Raw genomic sequence first — 25,496 nt, forward strand, 5'->3', positions numbered from 1 at the left:
GGGGAGCTTGGATGAAATGTGCTCCGAGTACCACCAAATGCCGTTAAGTGGAGCCTGACTCATAGCAACCCCTTGTGTGTTATCACAGTAGAACTGTGCTCCTTAGGGTTTCCTATGGCTGATCTTTTGGTAGGAGATCATAAGGCCGTTCTTTCGAGGTGCCTCTGGGTGAACGTGAATCTCCCACCGTTCAGTTAGCGGCCAAGTGTGTTAACTGTTTGTGCCACCCAGGGACTCCTTGGACAGAGTAGCCGCTCAATAAATAGGTGTCAGTTTGATTTTCCCTGCACTTAAATCCTGTGGGTGGAGGGCCACTGGGAAGGGGGACAGCTTTGTTCCTGGGACTTGGCCTTTGCAGGCTCTGCGTCCTAAGAGTGGCAAAGCAGATGTGGAGACGGGCCTGGGGCGGCCAGGTGCTGGCTGAGAGGCAGCGGAGCTCACCTGGCCTGCTTGCCTTCCAGCTGGCACCATGAGTAGCGACACTGAAATGGAAGTGTTCGGCATAGCCGCTCCTTTTCTCCGGAAGTCGGAGAAGGAGAGGATCGAGGCTCAGAACCAGCCTTTTGATGCCAAAACCTATTGCTTTGTGGTCGACTCCAAGGAAGAATACGCCAAGGGGAAAATTAAGAGTACGCAAGATGGGAAGGTCACGGTGGAAACGGAAGACAACAGGGTAGGCTTCGTCCTCTCCCTCTGCAGGGTCGCCTTGTGCCTGCAACTTCCCCTCCCCTGCCCTCCTCCAGATGCTCCGCACACACACCGTCACTGCCTTAGCCTTCCCAGCAGATGCTGGCCTCAGGCTGCCGGCTGGGAGAAGAGTCTGGTTGTAGGTGATCAACGCAATCAGTGTTCAGGTGCTTTTGTCAATGTTCAAGCACTGTGGGTAGGTTGCAGGGGTCCAGGTCCATTCATCCCGAGGGCCTGAAGCTGGGGTCCAATACTAGGAGGGGCTCTTTAGAACACTCTCCTTTGACAGCCTAGGTTTTCCCCCAGCTCTTCCAGCTAAAGCCACCTAACGAAGGAAGTAAAGAAAACGTGCAAGGGGCCCTAATGGACCACAAGTTTAATGAAATAGTAGCCTTCCCATATCATAAAGGAGCTGAGTATTGTATCTGGAGACACTCTGTCCCAGGCCAGAGTGGAAGTGCTGGGAGCAATTCTAGACTTCACTACTTTCTGGACTCAAGGCCGTTAAAATCTGGAAATGATCCAAGGAAAATTAAAAAGAGAGAGAAAGGAAAAGAAGTTCTAAGAGAGAACGGTAAAGGAGATGGCATCACTGGGTGTGACGAGAGACGTTAAGGACTGCCCTTCACTGCTGCTGAGCGCTGGCTCTCCCAGAGCCTGGTTCTGCATATATTTCAGATAAAGTAGCTAAGGATGAGCTTACAAAGCAGCAGGAAAGATGGAAGTCAGATAGAATGAATGATAATCAAAGACAATATAAGAGACCATTCAGGAGAAGGGCTGATTATATGGGGTGGCTTAAGTGGTCCCTGCTTGAAGGCAGGGAAAAGGCAAGCTTCCTCCCTTTCTAGCCCAGAGACCCAAAGGGAAACACAGTGGTCTTCAGAGGAAGTCTCAGAGGGAGGAGGAACGTGGTGAGGGTGGGGCAGAGAGAAGAAGGCCAGCTGCACACACCCAGGGCCGTGGGGTCCTCCAGCTCTGGGAAGCCTGAGGGCACTGGGGCACCAGGCTTTTCCTCTGAGGAACATTCGGAGCCACCGCTCTATCTCATTGTACCCTTGAATTGTAACACTCCATTCACAGAGCCGTGACAGGGTCGGGGGAGCACACTGGGGAGGTGGGAGCCTGGATAGCTGCTTTCAGAGTACTCAGAATGTTGCTAACCCCTTGGGTGCCAGCCTGGGAGCCCAATGCCATTCCCCTTTTCTCTTGCATCGCCGTCTCAGGAACGCCAGTGGATGTGCCATTTCCTCTGAGTAGATAGAAAATTGCCCACTGGCTGCTGGAGCTGGCCTTTGGCCCAGCCAGCATGACTGAGCTGAGAGGTTCCTGCTGGTTCCCTGCCATCCTTTCCCTCAGCTTCCCACAGACAGCCTCTCTTCTCTCTTCTGTCATCCCTGCCTCAACCTCAGGCCCGTGGAGGGGGGAAAAGGCCTGAGTAACAGAAACAAATCTCACTCCATCGCCACCAGCGCAAGCCACACTTACCTTACAACCTTACTTACCTCTCTGTGAACTGGCTGTTTCCTCTAGGGCTGCCCCTCTGGACCACGGGTTAAGTCTCTTCCAGGGTGACAGACATTTGCAGCAGAGAATATCAGTGAAGCTCTGTGCTTCTTCCGTTTCAGACCCTGGTTGTCAAACCCGAGGACGTGTACGCGATGAACCCCCCAAAGTTCGACAGGATCGAGGACATGGCCATGCTGACTCACCTGAACGAGCCAGCAGTGCTCTACAACCTCAAGGACCGTTACACGTCCTGGATGATCTACGTCAGTGCTGGCCTGCTCCAGTTTCCTAGGACAGCAGATGGAGGGAGAGATGTTTGGGCGGGTGATGGGATTTCCTGTTTGACTCTGCTGCTGAAAATGTCAGGGCAAAGGAAAACACAGAAAAAGGGGAGGAGAGTCAAAGAAGTTGGAAGATGAGAAAGCAAGACTTAAACAGGGTGGAAAGAAGAGTGGTTGGCAAGAATGCAGGGAGGAGGAAAAGTGGGGAGAGCAGGAACGATGGGGGCCCAGGTTTGGGAATTGCATTATCACTTACTAGTTGTATGAGGTCCCACTACACCCCAGTTTGAGCCTCAGTTGCCTCATCTATAAATAGAGATCATATTATCTTCCCTCCTCTTCAAGGCTATCATAAAGAAAAATTAGATAATAATAAAGGCAAAAGGTTTTCTGTATACATATACACACATATTTATACATTATTATTTACTTCCGCAGACCTACTCAGGCCTCTTCTGTGTCACCGTCAACCCCTACAAGTGGCTGCCGGTGTATAACCCCGAGGTGGTGGATGGCTACAGGGGCAAGAAGCGCCAGGAGGCCCCGCCCCACATCTTTTCCATCTCCGACAACGCCTATCAGTTCATGCTGACTGGTATGTTTCCAAGGAGGAAGCATGGAGTGCGGGGGCATGCATTAGACAGGGACACAGGAGACCTGCCTTCTGGCCCTGGGCCTAGTGCTGTCTGGCATTACGACATCCAACAGGGGGGACAGGAGGATAAAAGGAGTTGAAAGAGGCCAAAAAGTTTGGTGAAAAGTTCGGAGTCCCTGGGTGGTGCAATTGGTTAAGTACTCAACTAACTGAAAGATTGGTGGTTCAAACCCACCCAGAGGCCCCTCAGAAAAAAGGCCCGGTGACCTGCTTCCAGAAGGTCCCAGCTTCGCAAATCCTACAGAGTGCAGTCTACTCTGCACACGTGGGGTTGGCGTTAGTCAGAGTCAATTCGATGGTCACTGGTTTATTGATGGAATCGTATGAAATTTCTGTGGGTCAGAAACAAAGACTGGCAATCTCATTGGTTCAGCCTGCTGCAATGAGAAGTCAGTAACTAGTCAGAAGCCACTGGCTAGTTTTAAGAAGGGGCTTAATCTCTCTGAGACTTGTTCTCAAAAAGGAGGCTCTTCAGTTCCCATCTCCCAGTTGCCAGCAAGTCGACTCTGGCTCGTGGCAATCCTGTGTGTGTCAGAGTAGAACTGTGCTCCACAGGGTCTTCAATGGCTGAGTTTTTGGAAGTGGATGGCCAGGCCTTTCTTCTGAGGCACCTCTGGGCAGACTTGAGCCTCCAACCTGTCAGTTAGCAGCTGGGTGTATTAACCGTTCGTACCACCTAGGGACTCCAAGTTCCCACCTAGCACTAAAGAACAACTGAAAGGGAAGGACTGCAATTCAACTTTCGACTGCATGAGAAATGGAGGACAATTGGGAGGCTTTTTATGTACTGCCATCAACTCTGCTTTCCTTTTTTCTTTGGCAGATCGTGAAAACCAGTCAATTCTGATCACGTAAGTATCCACGGCGCAGGGTAGTTTCATAGATGTGACCTTTGTCCCCAGTGCTGAAGGCAAGGATCCCACTTGTTAAAGTCTATTAATTAGAAAGTGTTTGGATGAAAAGATAGAGTGGAGGATGGCCAAGGAAATATGCCTAAAGTCTCAGAAAACTGGAATTACCCTTCCTCGGGTCAACGACACAAGCAGCTGTGATGAGTCTCTCCTCGGGCCCTTGGATGACAGGCGTGTGTCTGATGAGGCTCAGGGCGTGTCCAGGCCTCCGTATGACGGGTCATCTTCATGGGCTCCCAAGAAAACAAAATGGGGGTGCGGTCTGGAGGAGGCTGTTCATACTAACAGGACTTGCTTCCTTTCTTTTTGTCACTCTGAATAGCGGAGAATCCGGGGCAGGAAAGACTGTGAACACCAAGAGGGTCATCCAGTACTTTGCAACAATTGCAGCTACCGGAGACCTCACCAAGAAGAAGGACTCCAAAATGAAGGTATGGGATGCAGGAAGACAGGGAAGGGTTGCTTTGCTTTCAAACTTCTGTCTTCACTGCAGAATGAGGAGGCAGGGGCGGCAACACTCCTGGTAGCAAAGACGACTGAAACTCTCCAAGGAAAGGAGAGCAGCCTAGGATTTAAAATCTTGGACGACAGTCGGTCACCTTAGACAACATGGCATGCGTGTGCTGTTACAGGACCAGACCCTGAGATTTCCTAGAAGAGAAAGCTTTAGAGCTTAACTAAGGAAGATCAGTTTGGGGGCAGCCCCATGGCTTGCTCTTCTGTGGCAGAATCACATACACCAGCTTGAGAAAATTGTAAGCCAATGTATTTTTACAAAAGCAGACAACTTCCTAACTGAGAATCCAGGAATCACAGCGTTGGAGGAATTTAAAAATGAAGACAAATATAACAGAATAGCCCAGGATAACAAAGCGGCACAAGTGCTCTGGGCAAGACATGGTGTGGGTTTGGTCAACCCCAAACCGGGTGATCAGAAAGGGGGCTGGTTTCACCAGAGGCCGCCAGGGCACAAGGGCAGGCAGGAGGGGGAGCTGGAGAGCACTTCTGACTGCCATTCTGTGACTTCAAACGGGTTTTTGCTTCCTCCCTCAATTTCTTGCATTAGGGGACTCTGGAAGATCAAATCATCAGTGCTAACCCGTTGCTGGAGGCCTTTGGGAACGCCAAGACTGTGAGGAACGACAACTCTTCCCGCTTTGTGAGTCTGAGTTCCCTTAAAATGGATTTGCTTCGTGTTCTACAGGATAGGCAAGGCTCCTGTCCTCAAGGAGTCTACAGTGAACGAACGGAGCCAATAAGGAAACAAAACAATTTCAGTCAGTGCTACATTCAGGAGGAGTTCAGTTAACAGGCCGTGTGAGTCGTAGAGAAGTCCCTGAGTGGAGCAGATGGTTAAGCACTTGGCTACTAACGGAAAAGTTGGTGGCAAACCTACCTGGAGGCATCTGGGTGGAATTGACTGGAGCCTGAATTGACTCGAAGGCAATTGGTTTTACTGCTGAATAACTGAAATGGGAGGTGGGGAGGGGGTCTCCTTTAGACAGAGTTGGCAGGAAGGCCTATCTGGGGCTGGGCAGGTAAGATTTACAGGATGAGAAGTTGCCAGCCTTGCAAAGACCAGGGAGGAGGGGGGACACAGGGAAAAGCATGTGCACAGTCTCTGAGGTGGGGAAAGCCTGGTGGCCAAGGGACCTAAAGAGGCTCCCTGTGTCTGTGGAGTGGTAGGCAAAGGGTGAGCCGTGTGACTCCTTCCAGGAGACTAGCTGGAACAATTACAGCTGTGTGAGATCCTGTCCTCCCCCTCCTCCCCCAGGGCAAGTTCATCCGAATCCATTTTGGCACCACTGGGAAGCTGGCCTCCGCAGATATTGAAACTTGTGAGTAAATTAATGGGATCAGACGATGTCTCAAGGTGAGGAGAGGCGCAGTCTGGGAAAATGGTCTTGTGTTGTGTTCACAGACCTGCTGGAGAAATCAAGAGTGACCTTCCAGCTGAAGGCTGAGAGGAGCTACCACATCTTCTACCAGATTCTTTCAAACAAGAAGCCTGAGCTCATAGGTAAGGAGGTCCATGCTTTCACGTTCGGCCATCGGTGGGCATTTTGGTACATGGGTAGCTCAACAGCCAGTGGAGGAAGTTGACTTTAGAAATGGGATGTTTGGACAGTGGCATGCCAACATGAAAAAATCTAATCGAACTGACGGCAACAGGATCATCTTAACCATTACCAGTCGCCATTGAGGGGCCCTGGTGGCATAGTGGTTAAGCTTTTGGCTGCTAACCAAAAGGTCGGCAGTTCGAATCCACCAGGCACTCCTTAGGAACCCCATGGGGCAGTTCTACTCTGTCCTATAGGGTTTCTATGAGTCGGAATCGACTCGAAGGCCACGGGTTTGGTTTTTTTGGTTGTTGTTGTTGAGTTGATTCCGACTCATGGCGTCCCCATGTGTGTGTCAGGGTAGCACTGTGCTTCATGAGGTTTTCAATGGCAGAGTTTTCAGAAGTAGACCACCAAGCCTTTCTTCCAGGCCTTCAACCTTTTTGTTAGCAGCTGAGCACGGTTGTGGAATTCAGCCCTGATTATTAATAAAAATCTGAACTAAGCAATTGTCCTTCAGCGCCCCCTTGTGTTCTGGTATGGAAATAACTTGTCACCAAACGCTGTGCGGCCAGTGCAAAATTAGATGAAAAATCCAGCCTGGGGATATTCTTCATTCTGCCCTTTGATGGGCACAGAACAGAGGCCCCTGTATACACTGCCTCCCTTGCTCTTTGGCTGTGCTCACTCAGCCTTTTGGTCTCCAGCCTGGAAACAGCATTGGCTGCAGCTTTTCAACAGATTCTGGAAAGGGCTATGATTATACCAAACAACTGGTGCTTCTCCCCAACTGGGATCAAGCCCTAACCCACCCACTCTCAGTTTCCGCTATGAACCTTTCCCAACCCACTGTTATGCACCATTCATATGCAAAGTGAGAGAATTTAACTATTCTCTCAGGAGTTCTTCATCTACATTGCATGGGCAGCCTGCAAAGGTTTCCCTGGAGTTTACCATCAGTCACAGCTGAGTATCTTTAGGCTGTCTAAAAGAGACTTCTAACTCAAAATGCATTTTGGGCTCTAGCAGTAAAGCCCCAGCCCAGGGTGGAAAAAAATAAAAGAAAAAGAAAAACTAACAATAATTGCTATGGAGTCAATTCTGACTCATGGCAATCCCATGTGTGTCGGAGTAGAACTGTGTCCCACTGGGTTTTCAATGATTGATTTTTCAGAAGTAGGTTGCCAGGCCTTTCTTCCAGGTGCCTCTGGGTGGACTCAGCCAAGGGCGTTAACCTCTTGCACCACCTAGGGACGTCCAGCCCAGGGTGCAGGAGCTCAAATCCACTAGGGGGGTAAATTCTTTGCATCTATGTAATCTCAAACTGTTCTGCCTTTCAGAGCTGCTGCTTATTACAACCAACCCTTACGACTATCCGTTCATCAGCCAGGGGGAGATTCTGGTGGCCAGCATCGACGACGCTGAGGAGCTGTTGGCCACGGATGTAAGTAGGGCCCAGAGAAAGGTGTGGGGTGTTCCTCATCCATCACTTGGGATGACCGATTGACTCGCTGTTATTTCAATGCCAGAGTGCCATTGACATCCTGGGCTTCACCCCAGAAGAGAAATCTGGGCTCTACAAGCTGACGGGAGCCGTGATGCACTATGGGAACATGAAGTTCAAGCAGAAGCAGCGAGAGGAGCAGGCAGAGCCGGATGGCACGGAGGGTAAAAATTCCCTGCAACACGCCAGAAGCCACGGCTGGGGGCTGGGGGCTGGGGGCTGGGAGGTGGGGTGGTTCAACCGAGATCAATTGGTGCCTCTTCTACCTGGAGAAGGAACCTCCCTGGGCTTAGATGTCTTTAGGTACCATTACCACCCATGCTGTGAATCCCTGGAATCTCCTATTTCAGATGCAAAGAGAAGTGACCAGGGTTTTCTGGAACCCAGTCCTGCCTTTTCAGAAAATCTTTCCTATTCTCTGAGTGATTTAGCTTCCACTGGCCACACTAAGCAGTTTTGCTGTTGCTGTTGTTAATTGCCATCAAGTTGATTCTGACTCATGGCAATCCCACGTGTCCGAGTAGAACTGGGCTCCATAGGGTTTCAAACCTGTGACCTCTCAGAAGCAGATAGCTAGGTCTGTCTTCTGAAGTGCCTCTTGGTAGGTTCGGACTGCTTTTAGCTAGTAGTTGAGCGCTCAACCGTTGGCACCACCCAGGGACTGTATAAGCAGTTTAGAGATATGGAATGTAAAACATGTTAAGGCAATACAAAAGGACTAGTATTATATGACCCCGTTTATGTGAAAAATCTAGAATAGGCAAATGCATAGAGGCAGAAAGTAGAAGAGTGGTTCCCAGGTATGGGGGAGGGGAGGTGGGGGTTACTGCTTAATGGGTACAGAGTTTCTGTTTTGGTTGATGAAAGTTTTGGAAATAAATGGTGATACTTGCAAAAAGTATGAAATACTCATTTGCGTTTGGCATTATTCAGGAGAAAAAAAAAATCCCGAGACAAAATATCCAAGCTTTGAAATACCCGGTCGGTTTTCAAAGTTGTTCCTGTGCTTTGCCAAGCACCCAGAGCTTCCCTTTGTAATTGTCTTTCTTTTCTGGCCAGTGGCTGACAAAACAGCCTATCTGATGGGCCTGAACTCATCAGACCTCCTGAAGGCTTTGTGCTTCCCCAGAGTGAAAGTCGGGAATGAGTACGTTACCAAGGGTCAGACTGTGGATCAGGTAAGGGACTGCTCCAGGGCCGGGAAGGGACACAGGTACCCACAGACTTCAGAGTGATTTTGGCCCCTCTTTCCCCTAACAGGTCCACCATGCTGTGAATGCCCTTTCCAAGTCTGTTTATGAAAAGCTGTTCTTGTGGATGGTCACCCGCATCAACCAGCAACTGGACACCAAGCTACCAAGACAACACTTCATTGGTGTTCTGGACATTGCAGGTTTTGAAATCTTTGAGGTTTGTGTTACCTATAGGCATGTTTTCATATGGCTTTGTGTGTGGGGCGGGGGGAGGATTAGTTGTCACGATTCTATAGGAAAGATGCAGTCCCTGCGTGGTACAAATGGTTGATACACTGAGCTGCTAACTAAAAGTTTGGAGATTCTCATCTACCCAGAGGTACTTGGTAGAAAGGCCTGGCAATCTACTTCTAAAAAAATCAGTCGTTTTAAAACCCTATGGAGCAGAGTTCTACTCTGACATGCATAGGGTAGCCATGAAGCAGAATTGACTCAATGGCACTTTTTTTTTTTTCAATAAGGAAGATATCAAGATGGGCAACATGTCATAGCACATTCTGGGAAAACTAGACAGAGGGCAGATCAGGCAGCAAAGAAGTACCAGTTGGCCGGGGAGGGGGGGAGGGCATTATTTTAAGAGAGAGGATGACTTCTATTAAGCGGAATTTTAGAGGACATTGTCAAGTGGATGAAAGAAAGAAAATGCAATTAATCACTTAGAGGGAGCCAGAAAAGGGATATAGAGGATTTGATAATAAGCTAATCATGCAATATTTTACATAAATATCCTCCTGGTTCTGCGCTAGAAGCTTATATCCATTCGTCAAAGTGCATATCTGGTGTCTACCACGTATAAGACGTGAAAGTGAATAAAAGATGAGCCTCTAGTCTTGCAGAGGAAACTTAGAATTATGTAAGTCACACACCAGGTAACTACAATATAAGGCAGAACGTGGCTGGTGCCCAGGAGATGCCCAGACCATGGCCACTCCGGACAGGGAGAAACACCTTCTAGTGGGAAGCCCCGAAAAGGCTCTGTGGAGGAGAGGTGATCTGAGCTAAGCCTTAAAGAATGTGACCACATCGAAAATGATAAATGAGCTGGCGACAGCCTAAGGCAATGAGAAGGAACGTTGGTGGCCCTTTGCTTTTGAAGGAAGTCTAACTTTCCACGTTAATGTTGTATTTTGGTGTCAGTATAACAGCCTGGAGCAGCTGTGCATCAACTTCACCAACGAGAAACTGCAACAGTTTTTCAACCACCACATGTTCGTGCTGGAGCAGGAGGAGTACAAGAAGGAAGGCATCGAGTGGGAGTTCATTGACTTCGGGATGGACCTGGCCGCCTGCATTGAGCTCATCGAGAAGGTATCCTCTCCTATCCGCCCATCCACTTTGAAGCCTCTTCTCATATGCTCTGTTGCTTGTTACTGCAGCTCCTACTTATCCTACCTGCACTTTGCCTTCAAATCTAGCCCATGGGCATCTTCTCCATCCTGGAAGAGGAGTGCATGTTCCCCAAGGCCACAGACACTTCCTTCAAGAACAAGCTCTATGACCAGCACCTGGGAAAGTCGGCCAACTTCCAGAAGCCCAAGGTGGTGAAAGGCAGGGCCGAGGCCCACTTCTCACTGGTGCACTACGCCGGCACCGTGGACTACAGTGTCTCGGGCTGGCTGGAGAAGAACAAGGACCCCCTGAATGAGACAGTGGTCGGGTTGTACCAGAAGTCCTCTAACAGGCTTCTGGCGCACCTCTACGCCACCTTTGCTACCGCGGACGGTAATGGACTCTCAGGAAGCCCTTGTGTTCGTGCTGTCTCCCTCCGCTTGTTCCACATGACCAAAAAACGTTATAGATCTGCTAATAGTATGCGCTGTCTTTTACTTCTTACAGCTGACAGCGGAAAGAAGAAAGTCGCCAAGAAGAAGGGTTCTTCCTTCCAAACCGTCTCTGCCCTTTTCAGGGTAGGAAGAATACCACACATTTGTTTGTGATTGGTTTATGTTATTTCAACATGAGCAACATACAGTTTATGTAAGAATAGTAATGTCATCCTAATCTGATTGCCGACACTTAGTAACGTTGAGTGACAATATAATAACAGAGAGGTGCAAGGTCTGAGAAAAGTAGGTCCAGAATTTAATTATCACTTTGTACTACAACTAATTGGGTTGGCTGGACTGCGAGGTGGGTCTCAGTACAAACGGTCTGGCTTGTCATAAGGACACGTGAAATGGCACCTCATGGGCCCAGGGGAGCTGGATACATCTCTTGAGTTGGTTTCAGAAAGCATTTTGTACTTCATTAGTCTCTCATTCACTATACCTCTAGCCATAAACCAAAAACTCCCAAACACCTCCCAAAACCAAACCAAACCCATCACAGTTGAGTTGATTCCAACTCATGGCGACTCTTAAAATAATGAGTGAATTTCACTGTTCCTTAGAATTCATAATGAATTTAAAAAACATATTGTATCTTTCATTACTGCTTACCTCTGTCTTTATAAAGGCCTATAGGAGGCTGTCAAATTTAACCTCTTTTAGGAAAACCTGAACAAGCTGATGTCAAACTTGAGAACGACTCACCCTCACTTTGTGCGGTGTATCATTCCCAATGAAACCAAAACCCCAGGTGAGACGCCTGCTGACTCTCAAGATGGTGCTCAGTGTTTAAGAAGTCATGTGTGATGCTGATGTTTCTTGCTTCTGTTCTCAGGGGCTATGGAACACAGCCTCGTCCTCCATCAGCTGCGGTGCAATGGGGTCCTGGAAGGCATCCGCATTTGCAGGAAGGGGTTCCCAAATAGGATTCTCTATGGAGATTTTAAACAAAGGTGTGTAAGAAAAACATTTCATATGCTTCCTGGTGAGATGTGCAAATGTTAGAATTTGAGAGGGAGAAAGATGCGTATGAAAAGGCCCATTTCAAAAGAACAGTTATGAACGTCCCCTGTAAAATGAATAACGTACCATTTGACCAAAGTATACATACTTGTTTCTTCCTGTTTTCTCAGGAGCTTAGCTTATATACAACGTGGCAGAAAAAGCCCTGGCCTAGGAGTCAGGAGGAACCCCTGGGTAGGGCAAATGGTTAATGTGCATGGCTGCTAACTGAAAGGTTGGAGGTTCAAGGAGCCTCCGAGGTGCCTCAGAAGAAAGGCCTGATGACGTACTTCTGAAAAATCAGTCATTCAAAACCCTATGAAGAACAGTTTTGCTCTGACGCGCATGGGGTCATCATGAGTCAGAACCGACTTGACGGCAACTGGTACTGGAACTGATAAGAGTCAGAAAGCCTAGATTCTAGGCCACTATCTAGCTGTGTGGCTTTGGGCAGGTTCCTTTAGCCCTCTGGACCTTGGTTTCCTTGCCTTATTGGAAGAGTGCCCTGAACTAGATGGTCTCCAAACTTTATGTCTTTGCTAACAGTCTATGATGGTTTCTGTGTCTACAACGGCAGATACCGAGTACTGAATGCCAGTGCAATCCCTGAGGGACAATTCATCGATAGCAAGAAAGCTTGTGAAAAACTGTTGGCGTCCATTGACATTGACCACACTCAGTACAAGTTTGGACATACCAAGGTAATGCATCACTTCCGGCAGACACTGGCCTTTAGTCCTCTTAGTACAATTTTCTCCAGAAAACTGACTTATGTCACCCTTCTCTCCTCAACTCCTCCCCAGGTGTTCTTCAAGGCTGGCTTGCTGGGAACGCTGGAGGAGATGCGGGATGACCGCCTGGCCAAACTGATCACCCGCACCCAGGCTGTGTGCAGAGGGTTTCTCATGCGTGTGGAATTCCAGAAGATGGTGCAGAGAAGGTCGAGCAGGGTCTCTGTTCAAACATGAGCTCTTTGGGGGAAAGGGGTGAGTTGCCTTTAGAGGTAACTGAGACTTTGTTTTTAGGGAGTCCGTCTTCTGCATCCAGTACAACATCCGTGCCTTCATGAACGTCAAGCACTGGCCCTGGATGAAGCTGTTCTTTAAGATCAAGCCCCTGCTGAAGAGTGCGGAGACCGAGAAGGAGATGGCCACCATGAAGGAGGAGTTTGCCAAAACCAAAGAAGAACTTGCCAAGTCAGAGGCCAAACGGAAGGAGTTAGAGGAAAAATTGGTGACCCTGGTACAAGAGAAAAATGACCTGCAGCTCCAAGTACAAGCTGTATGTATTTAGGAGCCCCGCTCTGCCCCTCCTCGTCTTTTTTTTTTTTACTTCTAGATTTGAGTATTTAGGAAAATTGAATTCTTGCCAGGGATTTTTGCTTTTCAGTTGGGATGCTTTATAAAGGACTTCATATACAACAAAATACTGGAATGTCACAGACCTTATCTCATTAAAGCATATTATAATGATTTTTTTTAAAGGAAAGTGAAAACTTGTTGGATGCTGAGGAAAGATGTGACCAACTGATTAAAGCCAAATTCCAGCTTGAAGCTAAAATCAAAGAGGTTACAGAGAGAGCCGAGGACGAGGAAGAGATCAATGCTGAGCTGACGGCCAAGAAGAGGAAACTGGAGGATGAATGTTCAGAACTGAAGAAAGACATAGATGACCTTGAGCTGACACTGGCCAAGGTTGAAAAGGAGAAGCACGCCACGGAGAACAAGGTACTCTCTTTGTGAGTCTTTCTAGCCTGATGTAGTCATTGTTGACCCAACTTTCTTTCTGCTTGTAATTGCTTGTGGTTTCTTCTTAGGTTAAAAACCTGACTGAGGAACTTGCTGGGCTGGATGAAACAATTGCAAAGTTAACCAGGGAGAAGAAAGCCCTCCAAGAGGCCCACCAGCAGACCCTGGATGACCTCCAAGCTGAAGAAGACAAAGTCAATTCTTTGAGCAAAATCAAGAGCAAACTAGAACAGCAAGTCGATGACGTAAGTACATAATGCTACTTGGGAGCCCTAGACCTTCAGGGCTGGAAGAGTCCTCTGGTGCAAGGCATTTATTTTCAAAAGGAACTGGTGCCTTTTTCAGCTGGAAAGCTCCTTAGAACAAGAAAAGAAGCTCCGGGTGGACCTGGAAAGGAACAAAAGGAAGCTTGAGGGAGACTTGAAGCTCGCCCAAGAGTCCATATTAGATCTTGAGAATGATAAGCAGCAGCTGGATGAAAGACTCAAAAAGTACGTCCCAAAACCACTGATTTCCATTTTGCAAGCTATTGAGTATTTTGTCTTCATGCAGTCTACATTTCCCCTTGCAGGAAGGATTTTGAATATTGTCAACTACAAAGCAAAGTGGAAGACGAACAGTCTTTGGGCCTCCAGTTTCAGAAGAAAATCAAAGAACTCCAGGTAAGAGGGATTTCCCTTCCAATGTGGGGTCATGCACAGCGAGCTGGGTGCTGCCTGCTGTAAGCCATGTAGAGCAAGTTATTTTCCTTGTTTCTAGGCTGGTGCAGCAGTGTTGAACAATTTTTCTGTAACTTAAAAAAAAAATTAAAACATTTTTGGTCAATATTTAATTGAATGGAAAATATCCCAGGTTGATCACTGCAGGGGTAATGACCATGCTGGGGCGAGAAAAAAAAATCATGTTAAAGGAAATCGACAATATTCGTACTTCTCTGGGAGAAGTCCAAGAATCGATTTGTCTAATGGGAGTGGAAACTAGCCTGTCCTTGACATTCAGAGTCATTCTGGGGTGACTGGCTGCCCTCTGCAGGCTCGAATCGAGGAGCTGGAAGAAGAGATTGAGGCAGAGAGGGCGACCCGTGCCAAGACAGAGAAACAGCGCAGCGACTACGCCCGGGAACTGGAGGAGCTGAGTGAGCGGCTGGAGGAGGCAGGAGGTGTCACCTCCACGCAAATAGAACTGAACAAGAAGCGGGAGGCTGAGTTCCTGAAACTGCGCAGGGACCTGGAGGAGGCCACCCTGCAGCATGAGGCCACGGCGGCCACCCTGAGGAAGAAGCACGCGGACAGCGTGGCCGAGCTTGGGGAGCAGATAGACAACCTGCAGCGGGTCAAACAGAAGCTGGAGAAGGAGAAGAGTGAGCTGAAGCTGGAGATTGACGACCTTTCCAGCAATGTGGAGAGTGTGTCGAAATCTAAGGTGCTGGGGCAGGATGCCACCCCATGCCTTTGATAAAAGAGCTATCTATGGTTATTACAATCAGAATACTGACTTAACCCCCTTCCCCATCCTTTAGGCAAATCTGGAAAAAATATGCCGAACTCTGGAGGATCAGTTAAGTGAGTCCAGGAGCAAGAATGAGGAAATCCAGAGGAGCTTGAGTGAGCTGACGACACAGAAGTCTCGTCTGCAGACTGAGGCTGGTGAGGAACGTGCAGAAATTAGAAGAGGCAAAGCCTCATGGACGCTTCAAAGGGGGCAACTGGTCAAAACCAAGGGGCAGAATTTATTTAGGGGAGAATTTCTCGGACAGCATATTTTCAAGGAAAATTAACTGAAATAGCCCATAATAATGGCCATTCAAAATATCCTGAAGAAGGAGGATATTTAGAGTTCAGTGAAAACAGCAGCGAGAGGTAGGCGAGAAGGAGAAGAGACTCAAGGTATCATCTAGATTGAACGTTTTCAAAAGTAGTATAAAACCTTGCAGCAAATCTAAATGGCAGAATCAGAACTAGAAACAAAGCCCTGTGGCCTTTCTACTTCTTAAAAAACAAAACCTGTTACTATTGAGTTGATTCCAACTCATAATGACCCTATAGGGTAGAGTAGAGCTGTCCCATAGGGTTTCCAAGGCTGAGCACTTGGAAACTGAGCACTTTAACCACTGCACCATGAGGGCTCCTTCTACTTCTTGCTACATGTTAATCCAATGATTCATTGTCTGCATCCAGGAGTTTTAGAGAATTTTGTATTCTCAAGACAGAAGATGAATGCTTCCAGAGGCGAATTTGGTTTGTAATAAGTGATATAAAAGACACTGAGAAAAATATGGTCAATGTTTACAGGCCTTTGGTGGGTAATAAAAATACAGAGGAACATTATTTGGGACGGTTGCTTAGATAACATGGCTCTACCCAGAACTAATCTTTTGGCCTGTGATCACACGTGAATCTACCCTTTGCTGACAGCCACAGCCAAGACAACTAAGTTGTTTCGTTGCCACGGCTACAATAATCCTTGGGGATTTACCTGTGGAATCACAAAGTGCCCGTCCTGTTTTTAAATCTCTTACCTCTATCTAAGCATATAAACCTGAATTTACCCTATTCATAAAAAAAAAAAAAGAGTCTAACTTCAAATTGCTAGAGATGTAAAACCCTAAGGAAAGCAGTATTTCCTTTAATGACAAAATCAACCAACAGTTGGAAAGACTAGCCGCTCGCAGGCCTGATGGGAGTTGTTAGGTGCTTCTGGTAATGTTTCAAATTTACGATTGTTCTCAACTGATAGCAGTCACTCTAAATTTCCAATCATTTAGAAGAATATCTTACCAGGTTGTGCTTTCAGTTACTTCTCCCCCAGGAAGGGATCACACCTTAGAATTTGCTCTCCCTGGCTTTTAGAATCGTGCCTTACACAGGGTAGGAACTTGGTATTTGTGATGAAATGAAAATATTCCTTCTACACACAGGTGAGCTGGGTCGTCAACTGGAAGAAAAGGAAAGCATAGTATCCCAGCTTTCCAGAAGCAAGCAGGCCTTTACCCAGCAAATAGAAGAGCTCAAGAGGCAGTTAGAGGAAGAAAACAAGGTACAGCAGCTGAGGGAGTGTTTCCCTGATCCAACTGTCACCCCCTGCAGAAACAGAAGGCACTGTATTCAGTAGACAATGATAGAAGGAACAGATTGGGGTTATATCAGGCACGTGGCATTGATATTTGAATCCACTGATCCTCTCCTCTTTCCTGACTTCCAAAGGCCAAGAACGCCCTGGCCCATGCCCTGCAGTCCTCCCGCCATGACTGTGACCTGCTGCGGGAACAGTACGAGGAGGAGCAGGAAGGTAAAGCCGAGCTGCAGAGGACGCTGTCCAAGGCCAACAGTGAGGTTGCCCAGTGGAGGACCAAATACGAGACAGACGCCATCCAGCGCACAGAGGAGCTGGAGGAGGCCAAGTACGCAATTCTATCTGCCTTCTGGAGAACTGGAACCCTTGAGTAATCACGTGACTGAGATCACTGACTGCAGAACTCCTTGGGAATGAATTTGTCTTGTTGCTAGATGTTTCCTCCTCTCCTTTGTCATTTAATGCAGTGATGCACCCTTAGAGCGACCTAGCGTTAGCACATGGCATTAGGAAAAACAGCTTAGATCTTGATTAGAGACAAGGCAGGTTATTGATCGCTGATTTTGGGCAGACAAGAAATTCTCCTTGGCTGAAGGAAGCAAATGGGTATTTGAATCACATAGATGAGCAATTCCAACTTGATGAATAGTCATGTTCAAGAGGGCTGCGACTTAAATAGCATCTGCTTCTTTTTTATTTTCATTTAGGAAAAAACTTGCTCAGCGTCTTCAAGATTCTGAGGAACAGGTTGAGGCAGTGAATGCTAAATGTGCCTCCTTGGAGAAGACCAAGCAGAGGCTGCAAGGAGAGGTCGAAGATCTGATGGTCGATGTGGAAAGAGCCAACTCCCTGGCTGCCACCCTGGACAAGAAGCAGAGGAACTTTGACAAGGTGTGTGGTCTGCTCCATGCTGGCTGCACACAGCATGACGGCGATGCCTCATGGCCATGGAAGGAGGAGACCTGTGTCCAGTCCTGACTCTGCCACCACTAGCTGTGTGACCTTGGGCCTGTTCCTGAACTTTGCTAGGCTGTGGTTTCCTCACCTGTAAAACAGAGTGGGAATGGGATGGTGGTCAAGGTCTCTTTCAAACACAATCAGTGCAAACAAACCAATTTCTACAATGCTGATCAGCCCCAAACATTTTGCCTTCTGTCATATTGTTGGTCTGTCTGGGTTGACATGCGGGAATCTAACTTAGGCCCCATTAGGAGGCTTTCTGGAAGCCCTCCTTTCAGTATGGCAGGTAAGGTTGATGTGAGTCAGTGTTTTAATGAAATATTTAAAAGTACAGGGCCATTTTCATATTAGGGATAGGGCACCTAAGCCCAGTTGAGTTCTTCACAAAGGATCTATTTGTTTGTTGGAGATGACAATTGTTACTGATTAATTATCTAGAGGAAATTCATGAAATGAAACCTTGGTTAGTCTAATAATCAAGAACAAGGAGCTGGGCAAGGGACACCTCCAAGTCCGGCCCTAACTCTGAGAGTAGTCACCTTCCTTGCCACATTGGGTTAGAAGCTGGGAGAAGGGCTAATGAATGGGGTGCCTCCTGTCCTGGTGTTTCAGGTGCTGGCCGAGTGGAAGACAAAGTGCGAGGAGAGCCAAGCAGAGCTGGAGGCGTCTCTGAAGGAGTCCCGCTCCCTGAGCACTGAGCTCTTTAAGCTGAAAAACGCCTATGAGGAAGCCTTAGATCAACTCGAAACAGTGAAACGAGAAAATAAGAACCTAGAGCGTAAGCGGTTTGAAACTTCCGACCTTCACACTCTACTGTCAGACAGTGGGCTAGAGTGGGCGTGACTGCATCACTCAGATCCCGTCCTCACACGCACTCATTCCCTACATGCATGCCCATTGTTGCATGCCCAGAAAATGTTCATCATCGAAGGGATTATTGGGGGGCACAAATGGTTTGCCCTTGACTATTAACCTAAAGGTTGGTGGTTCAAACCCACCTATCAGCACTGTGGAAGAAAGGCCTGGCAATCCGCTTCCATAAAGATTATAGTCAAGAAAACCCTATGGCACTTAAGGGTCTCTGCTCTGTAACATGTGGGGTCTCCATGAGTTGGAATTGACTCGATGGCGATGTGGAGTCCCTGGGTGGTACAAATGGTTAACGTGATTGGCTGCTAACTGAAAGCTTAGAGATTCGAGTCTACCCAGAAGTGCTTTGAAATAAAGTCCTGGTGATCTACGTCCAAAAAATCAGCTATTGAAAACCCCACAGAGCCCAGTTCTACTCTGGCACAGGTGGGCCACTAAGGGTTGGAGCTGATTCCAGGGCCACCAGTTGGTTTTACCTACATGGTATCTCATTCTTGGGAAACAGGAGCCCTTAGAGTTATAGGAAACGAGTTTAAAAGCATTTAGTTGGTGCACACCATGCCCAGAAACCTGCGAAGAGGTGTTTGAATGTAATTGAACCTTGTTTCTTTGCAGAAGAGATAGCAGATCTCACAGAACAAATTGCTGAAAATGGTAAAACCATCCATGAACTGGAGAAATCAAGAAAGCAGATGGAGCTGGAGAAAGCTGACGTCCAGCTGGCTCTCGAGGAAGCAGAGGTGAGCAGGAGCGCTGGGAGGGAGCTGCAGGGAGAGGCGACATGGTGGCGGAGCTGCTGCCCGGAGGCTTGCTGGCCCCGCTCAGCGTCCTCATCTCCACCTTTATAAAACCGTAATCTTAATGCCTGCTCCTTTCCTGTCAGACAGGGAGACTGCAAGGCTGAACAAATAACACCTGTGAATTACCTTGAATTTGTTGGAGAAAAGCATTGCATTAATATGAGGTCAAAAATGAGATTTTTACAAAGATCTTAGGTGAATTTATAATGTCTATTAAGTGCTTCAAGCTCCCAAGAAATATGATGATTTAAATATTTAAATCATTGCTTGATGGTATAGTCAAAGACAAATAACAACGAAACAGATTTTATTTCTGCACTGAAGATAAATTAGGGACTTTTTTAAAGGTAGTTTTGAATGTTACAGAATTAGAGTTAGGAACGTTGTTGTTAGCTGCCGTCCAGTTGGTCCTGACTCATAAGAGATGGGGCCGTTGTGATCCAAGGCTAATTTTCAGCAGTAGATTGCCAGGCCTTTCTTCCTAGTCCTTCTTAGCCTGGATGTTCTGCTGAAATCTGTTCAGCATTATAGTAACACGCAAGCCTCCACTGCCAGATGTCTGATGGCTGTGCAAGAGGTCCATTGGCCAGGAATCAAACCTGGGTCTCCCACGTGGAAGGTGAGAATTCTACCACTGGACCAGCACTGCCTCAAGAGCGGAGACTAGTTCACTGGCACTTTGTTACCCCGAAGAGTGGTGTGGCAGGCTCTGTACCACCACTGGTACCCTCTCTGTTTTGTGTTTGTTTGTTCTGTAAAGGCCGCCCTCGAGCACGAAGAGGCCAAGATCCTCCGGATCCAGCTCGAATTGACTCAGGTGAAATCGGAGATTGACAGAAAGATCGCTGAGAAAGACGAAGAGATCGAGCAGCTGAAGAGGAACTACCAGAGAACCGTAGAAACCATGCAGAGTGCCCTGGACGCAGAGGTGCGCAGCAGGAACGAAGCCATCAGGGTCAAGAAGAAGATGGAGGGGGATCTGAACGAAATCGAGATCCAGCTGAGCCACGCCAACCGCCAGGCTGCCGAGACCCTTAAGCACCTCCGGAGCGTTCAGGGCCAGCTGAAGGTTTGAGAAAGCTCCACGGTGGGAAACCTCCTCCCGTCTCAAGCACTCGAAGATGACCATTAGGCTAGTGTTCCGCCTGCCTCACCGTCACATAGTTTCCTTCCCTCTCTGTCTAGGATACCCAGCTCCACCTGGACGATGCTCTCCGGGGCCAGGAGGACCTGAAGGAGCAGCTGGCGATCGTGGAGCGCCGGGGCAACCTGCTGCAGGCCGAGGTGGAGGAGCTGCGGGCCTCTCTGGAGCAGACGGAGCGAGCCCGGAAACTGGCCGAACAAGAGCTGCTGGACTCCAACGAGAGAGTGCAGCTGCTGCACACCCAGGTGAGGGGAGGGAGAGGGAGAGACAGGGATGCCAGCCTGGGGTCCGCCAGGTGACCCCAGGCCTCTTGTCCTAGAACACCAGCCTCATCCACACCAAGAAGAAGCTGGAGACAGACCTCACACAGCTCCAGAGTGAGGTTGAAGACGCCAGCAGGGACGCAAGAAACGCTGAAGAGAAGGCAAAGAAGGCAATCACAGATGTAAGGCTTTTCCTTCCTGCCCGCTGGTGGGCTGCTGAGATTAGCACTTCATTAAATCTCCTCTCCTGCCCCAAACCCGAGTTCGTTCCTGTTAGACAGGCTGGGGCCTCCCCCAGGACACACACGGTGTGGCATTTTGCTCCATGGCCCCTCAAACTCGACTTCTTCCCTGCTGCGCACTTCAAAGGTGGGTGCGATCAACCATGAACGTGAGAAAAAAAGACAGGAAGGGATTCTATTCTGTTCCTTTTCTATGTCCGATGACTTCTTCCAAATATGAAAATGAGACCCTCACGTGTTGATATCCCACCAAACTCACCTCCCGTGAAGCCAGCTTCTCTCCCACCTCCAGCTAACCTCCTGCCTGCATCTCGGAGGTGGCCGTCTCCCTGCTGTACGCAGCTCCCACAGCGCCATCTGCTGCTGGTAGGGGGGACATCACCTCTCAGCGGCCGCTCTCCAACACGTTCACACCCCACAAGCCTCAAGAAGCCTTCCCTTAATCTCACTGTTCCCAAACCTGTGACGCTGGGATCAAACCAATCTCCTCTAAGTCTCAGGGTCCTTTGAAAATTGTTATTTTCTATTCAGTGGTGATAATGACAGAATTTTCTTAGAGCGGGATGAAGGTCGCAAGGAGGCCAGTTTAAGAAGGGAAGAAACCATTTGCAGCCCAGCCCTTGAGGGTGTCATTTCTTAGATTATTTCATATAACTGCTGCAGCTCTTCTCGTATTCTGTGGTGGAGGGGTATGCCTAGTCATTACCTTACCTGCTGTCTTTTTTCCTTCAGCATGTCCCTGGTTCTCTGTAGAGTTTTGGCCGCTCCAACTCACTTGACTTTGCTTCTTGGTGAGTGTGATTTGCTTTCCAGGCAGCCATAATGGCTGAGGAGCTGAAGAAGGAGCAGGACACCAGCGCCCACCTGGAGCGGATGAAGAAGAACCTGGAGCAGACGGTGAAGGACCTGCAGCACCGTCTGGATGAGGCTGAGCAGCTGGCCCTGAAGGGAGGCAAGAAGCAGATCCAGAAGCTGGAGACGCGGGTACTTGTGGGAAGAATCCCACATAAGCAGAGCTCTCCAGACTCTCCCATTCATTCTAGAACCCTAGACTAATTTCCCAATCATTTCCCACAGATCCGAGAGCTGGAGTTTGAGCTTGAAGGGGAGCAGAAGAAGAACACAGAGTCTGTCAAGGGCCTGAGGAAATATGAGCGGCGGGTCAAGGAGTTAACTTACCAGGTAAGTAGAAAGAGAAGTCTCTGGGTGGTGCAGACACTTGGCCACTTAATGAAAGGTTGGAGGTTCAAGTCCACCCAGAAGCACCTCAGGAGAAAGGCCTGGCAATCTACTTCCGAAAAATCAGCCACGGAAAACCCTAGAAAGCGCAGTTCTGCTCTGACACACACGAGGTGGCCATGAGTCAGGATTGACTTGACGACAACTGCTTTACTGGTTAAGTGAAAAGAAAACCTGGTAGGTATTTTCTCTGTGAAGTGCAAATACCACCAGAATATAGGTAGAAATAGGTCAGGCCCAGAAACCCGGAAGAACCTGTGCAACGATGCCCCCTCCTGGACCGACCTTCCCGTTTCCTCGTTTTCAGAGTGAAGAGGACAGGAAGAATGTGCTGAGATTGCAGGACCTGGTGGATAAACTGCAAGTGAAAGTGAAGTCCTACAAGAGGCAGGCCGAGGAGGCTGTAAGTCACACCAGCGGTGGCCTTGGGACAGCAGCCTTTTCCGTTTCTCACAGTGAGGGCCGGCACACTGACCTTGTCGGCCTGGGCTATTTGGTTTTAGGATGAACAAGCCAACGTTCATCTCACCAAATTCCGAAAAGCTCAGCATGAGCTCGAGGAGGCCGAAGAGCGGGCTGATACTGCAGAATCCCAAGTCAATAAGCTTCGCGCCAAGGCGCGAGACTTCACCTCCAGCAGGGTAGGTCCCTTCTGTCAGCTCTAAGACCTGAGACCTCACCTCCAGCAGGGTGAGTCCCTTCTGTCAGCTCTAAGACCCGAGACCTCACCTCCAGCAGGGTGAGTCCCTTCTGTCAGCACTAAGACCCAAGACCTCACCTCCAGCAGGGTAGGTCCCTTCTGTCAGCACTAAGACCTGAGACCTCACTTCCAGCAGGGTAGGTCCCTTCTGTCAGCACTAAGACCTGAGGCTTCACCTCCAGCAGGGTAGGTCCCTTCTGTCAGCACTAAGACCCGAGACCTCACCTCCAGCAGGGTGGGTCCCTTCTGTCAGCACTAAGACCCGAGGCCTCACCTCCAGCAGGGTGGGTCCCTTCTGTCAGCACTAAGACCCGAGGCCTCACCTCCAGCAGGGTGGGTCCCTTCTGTCAGCACTAAGACCCCAGACCTCACCTCCAGCAGGGTAAGTCCCTTCTGTCAGCACTAAGACCTGAGACCTCACCTCCAGCAGGGTAGGTCCCTTCTGTCATCAGTAAGACCTGAGGCCTCACCTCCAGCAAGGTAGGTCCCTTCTGTCAGCACTAAGACCTGAGGCCTCACCTCCAGCAGGGTAGGTCCCTTCTGTCAGCACTAAGACCTGAGGCCTCACCTCCAGCAGGGTAGGTCCCTTCTGTCAGCACTAAGACCTGAGGCCTCACCTCCAGCAGGGTAGGTCCCTTCTGTCAGCACTAAGACCTGAGGCCTCACCTCCAGCAGGGTAGGTCCCTTCTGTCAGCACTAAGACCTGAGGCCTCACCTCCAGCAGGGTAAGTCCCTTCTGTCAGCACTCAGACCTGAGGCCTCACCTCCAGCAGGGTAGGTCCCTTCTGTCAGCACTAAGACCTGAGGCCTCACCTCCAGCAGGGTAGGTCCCTTCTGTCAGCACTAAGACCTGAGGCCTCACCTCCAGCAGGGTAAGTCCCTTCTGTCAGCACTAAGACCTGAGGCCTCACCTCCAGCAGGGTAGGTCCCTTCTGTCAGCACTAAGACCTGAGGCCTCACCTCCAGCAGGGTAAGTCCCTTCTGTCAGCACTAAGCACAGAGCAGCAGGTATGTGCTGCCAGAACAGCTCCCAGGATGACTGGCAAGAGCCCACAGCGATTGTCCAATGTTTTGAGCCGGAAGGAGTCTTAGAAAACTCTTTCTTTTAGAGATGGGGAATCTCAGACTAAGGAAGGAAAGAAGTTTGCTTAAAATCATTAGCTGAGCAGTGGCAGAGCCGGGCTAGAACCTGGATCTATAGGTTACAACAGAAAATAAAGACTCTCTGGAAACAACCTAAATGTCCATCGACAGAGGAATGGATAAACCAAACGGGGCACATACATACAGTGGAATATTACTCTGCCACAAAGAGAAATGAAGTCCTGAAACATGCTACAACGTGCATGAGCCTCGAAAACGTTCTACTGTGTGAAATAAGTCAGTCACCAAAGGACATACAGGGTGTGGTCCTACTTATGTGAAATATCTAGAATAGGCAAGTCTACAGAGACCAAAGTTTATCAGCAGTTACCAGAGTGGGAGGGAGGGAGAAGGCAACATTGCTTAGGGGGCACCGAGCTTCTGTCAAGGGTGACGGGGAAATCTGGCCACGGAGAGTGGGGATGGCAGAACAACATGACCAACGCCATTAACGTCACTGGGTTATACAGCCAAAAATGTTGAAATGGGAAATGTTTTGTTATACATGTGCTTACCACAGTTATGAAGCCCTGGTGGTACAGTGGTTAAGCACTCTGCTGCTTACCCAAAGGTCAGCGGTTTGAACCCCAAAATGTGGCAGTTTGCTTTCCTAAAGATTTACAGCCATGGAAACCCAGCCATGGAAACCCAGCCCTGGAAGCCCTGGCAGTTCTACTCTGTCCTAGACCATCTCTGTGAGTCGGAATTGACTCCACAGCACGGATAAGGTAAAGTAACCACAATTAAAAAAAAAAAAAACAAACTCCTGACAAGGAGTGGGCTTCGTCCCACTGAGAGCTCTCAGGCGCCCTCTGCTGGCTGCTGTGGGAGTGCCAGCGTTACATACCAGCCCCCTTACATGGAGGTAGATGGCAGGTGTTAGGTTAGACAGCATATGGGGCTGTTGTCTCTGAAGAGTTCTGGGAACCAGCTTCTCAGGCTGTGGGGAACTGCCTCCATGTGTGCAATTGTGTTTTTCCCCAAGGTCCAAAAGATATCCTTGCGTTCTTCTATGACATGTGGATGAGCAACTCCGTTATGGTTGCCGGAAGGGGGGTGGGAGGAAACGCCTCTGTCATCTGACATAACTAAAAATGCCTGTTTTCTTTCCAGATGGTGGTGCACGAGAGTGAAGAGTGAGTGAGTGATGGCCTTCTGGAACAGAGAATATACAAAATGTGTATTTTCATGGTTCCTGCCTGTTATACTTTATTTCCATGTGACTGCTTTTCACATGCAATAAACTTTGCTTTGTTTTCAATTGGGTTTTTTTTTTTTATCCTCTTCTCCATGCAGAAATGGCTCATAGTTTGGCAATTTTTATGCCTAATGTTGAATCTCAGTAGAGCAGACGGCTTGATGAGTTCAGTCAGTGTATCTATGTGGAGGGAGGGAGAGACTGCTCTTCATTTAAATTTGAGATTAGATTCCAAAGGAAAAAAAAGATTCCTAGGTTAACACTGCTTGGAATGAGGGGATGGAGTGGAGGGTTGTCAAAGAGGCACCTCTCAATATGACATGAAGGAAACACAAAGGTTAGGTCCAGGAAAAACCTGTCACAAGTTAAATAGGGTGCTTAGGAAAGGAGACCAGACCCCCTTGGTCTACATCCTATCAGCGTGGCTGC

At 48.6% G+C, this 25,496-nt stretch overlaps 1 protein-coding gene across 1 annotated transcript; it reads left to right on the forward strand.

Moving 5' to 3' along the window:
• The first annotated feature begins 469 nt into the window (after positions 1 to 469).
• LOC126063268 (myosin-3) lies at positions 470 to 25,021 on the forward strand. Its single transcript, XM_049861534.1, has 39 exons — positions 470 to 673; positions 2,316 to 2,459; positions 2,916 to 3,072; positions 3,956 to 3,983; positions 4,366 to 4,474; positions 5,110 to 5,202; positions 5,818 to 5,881; positions 5,965 to 6,063; positions 7,444 to 7,547; positions 7,633 to 7,771; positions 8,667 to 8,785; positions 8,868 to 9,017; positions 9,998 to 10,168; positions 10,276 to 10,582; positions 10,697 to 10,767; positions 11,350 to 11,437; positions 11,522 to 11,639; positions 12,266 to 12,389; positions 12,492 to 12,628; positions 12,714 to 12,969; positions 13,173 to 13,415; positions 13,505 to 13,681; positions 13,782 to 13,927; positions 14,008 to 14,098; positions 14,469 to 14,858; positions 14,956 to 15,082; positions 16,354 to 16,472; positions 16,640 to 16,836; positions 17,216 to 17,399; positions 18,081 to 18,246; positions 18,954 to 19,078; positions 19,899 to 20,207; positions 20,324 to 20,527; positions 20,602 to 20,727; positions 21,601 to 21,771; positions 21,865 to 21,969; positions 22,334 to 22,429; positions 22,530 to 22,667; positions 24,983 to 25,021. Exons 1-39 carry the CDS (start codon positions 470 to 472, stop codon positions 25,007 to 25,009), a joined length of 5,823 nt encoding a protein of 1,940 aa, XP_049717491.1. The 3' UTR covers positions 25,010 to 25,021.
• The last annotated feature ends 475 nt before the right edge of the window (positions 25,022 to 25,496 follow it).

Source organism: Elephas maximus, chromosome 19 (genome assembly GCF_024166365.1).
Source record: "Elephas maximus indicus isolate mEleMax1 chromosome 19, mEleMax1 primary haplotype, whole genome shotgun sequence".
NCBI lineage: Eukaryota > Metazoa > Chordata > Mammalia > Proboscidea > Elephantidae > Elephas > Elephas maximus.

Coding starts and splice junctions, on each gene's coding strand:
- LOC126063268 (XM_049861534.1), top strand. CDS start 470: ATGAGTAGCGACACTGAAATGGAAGTGTTCGGCATAGCCGCTCCTTTT. Junction 9,018..9,997: donor CAGGTTTTGAAATCTTTGAG/GTTTGTGTTACC, acceptor TTTTGGTGTCAG/TATAACAGCCTGGAGCAGCT. Junction 11,438..11,521: donor CAATGAAACCAAAACCCCAG/GTGAGACGCCTG, acceptor TTCTGTTCTCAG/GGGCTATGGAACACAGCCTC.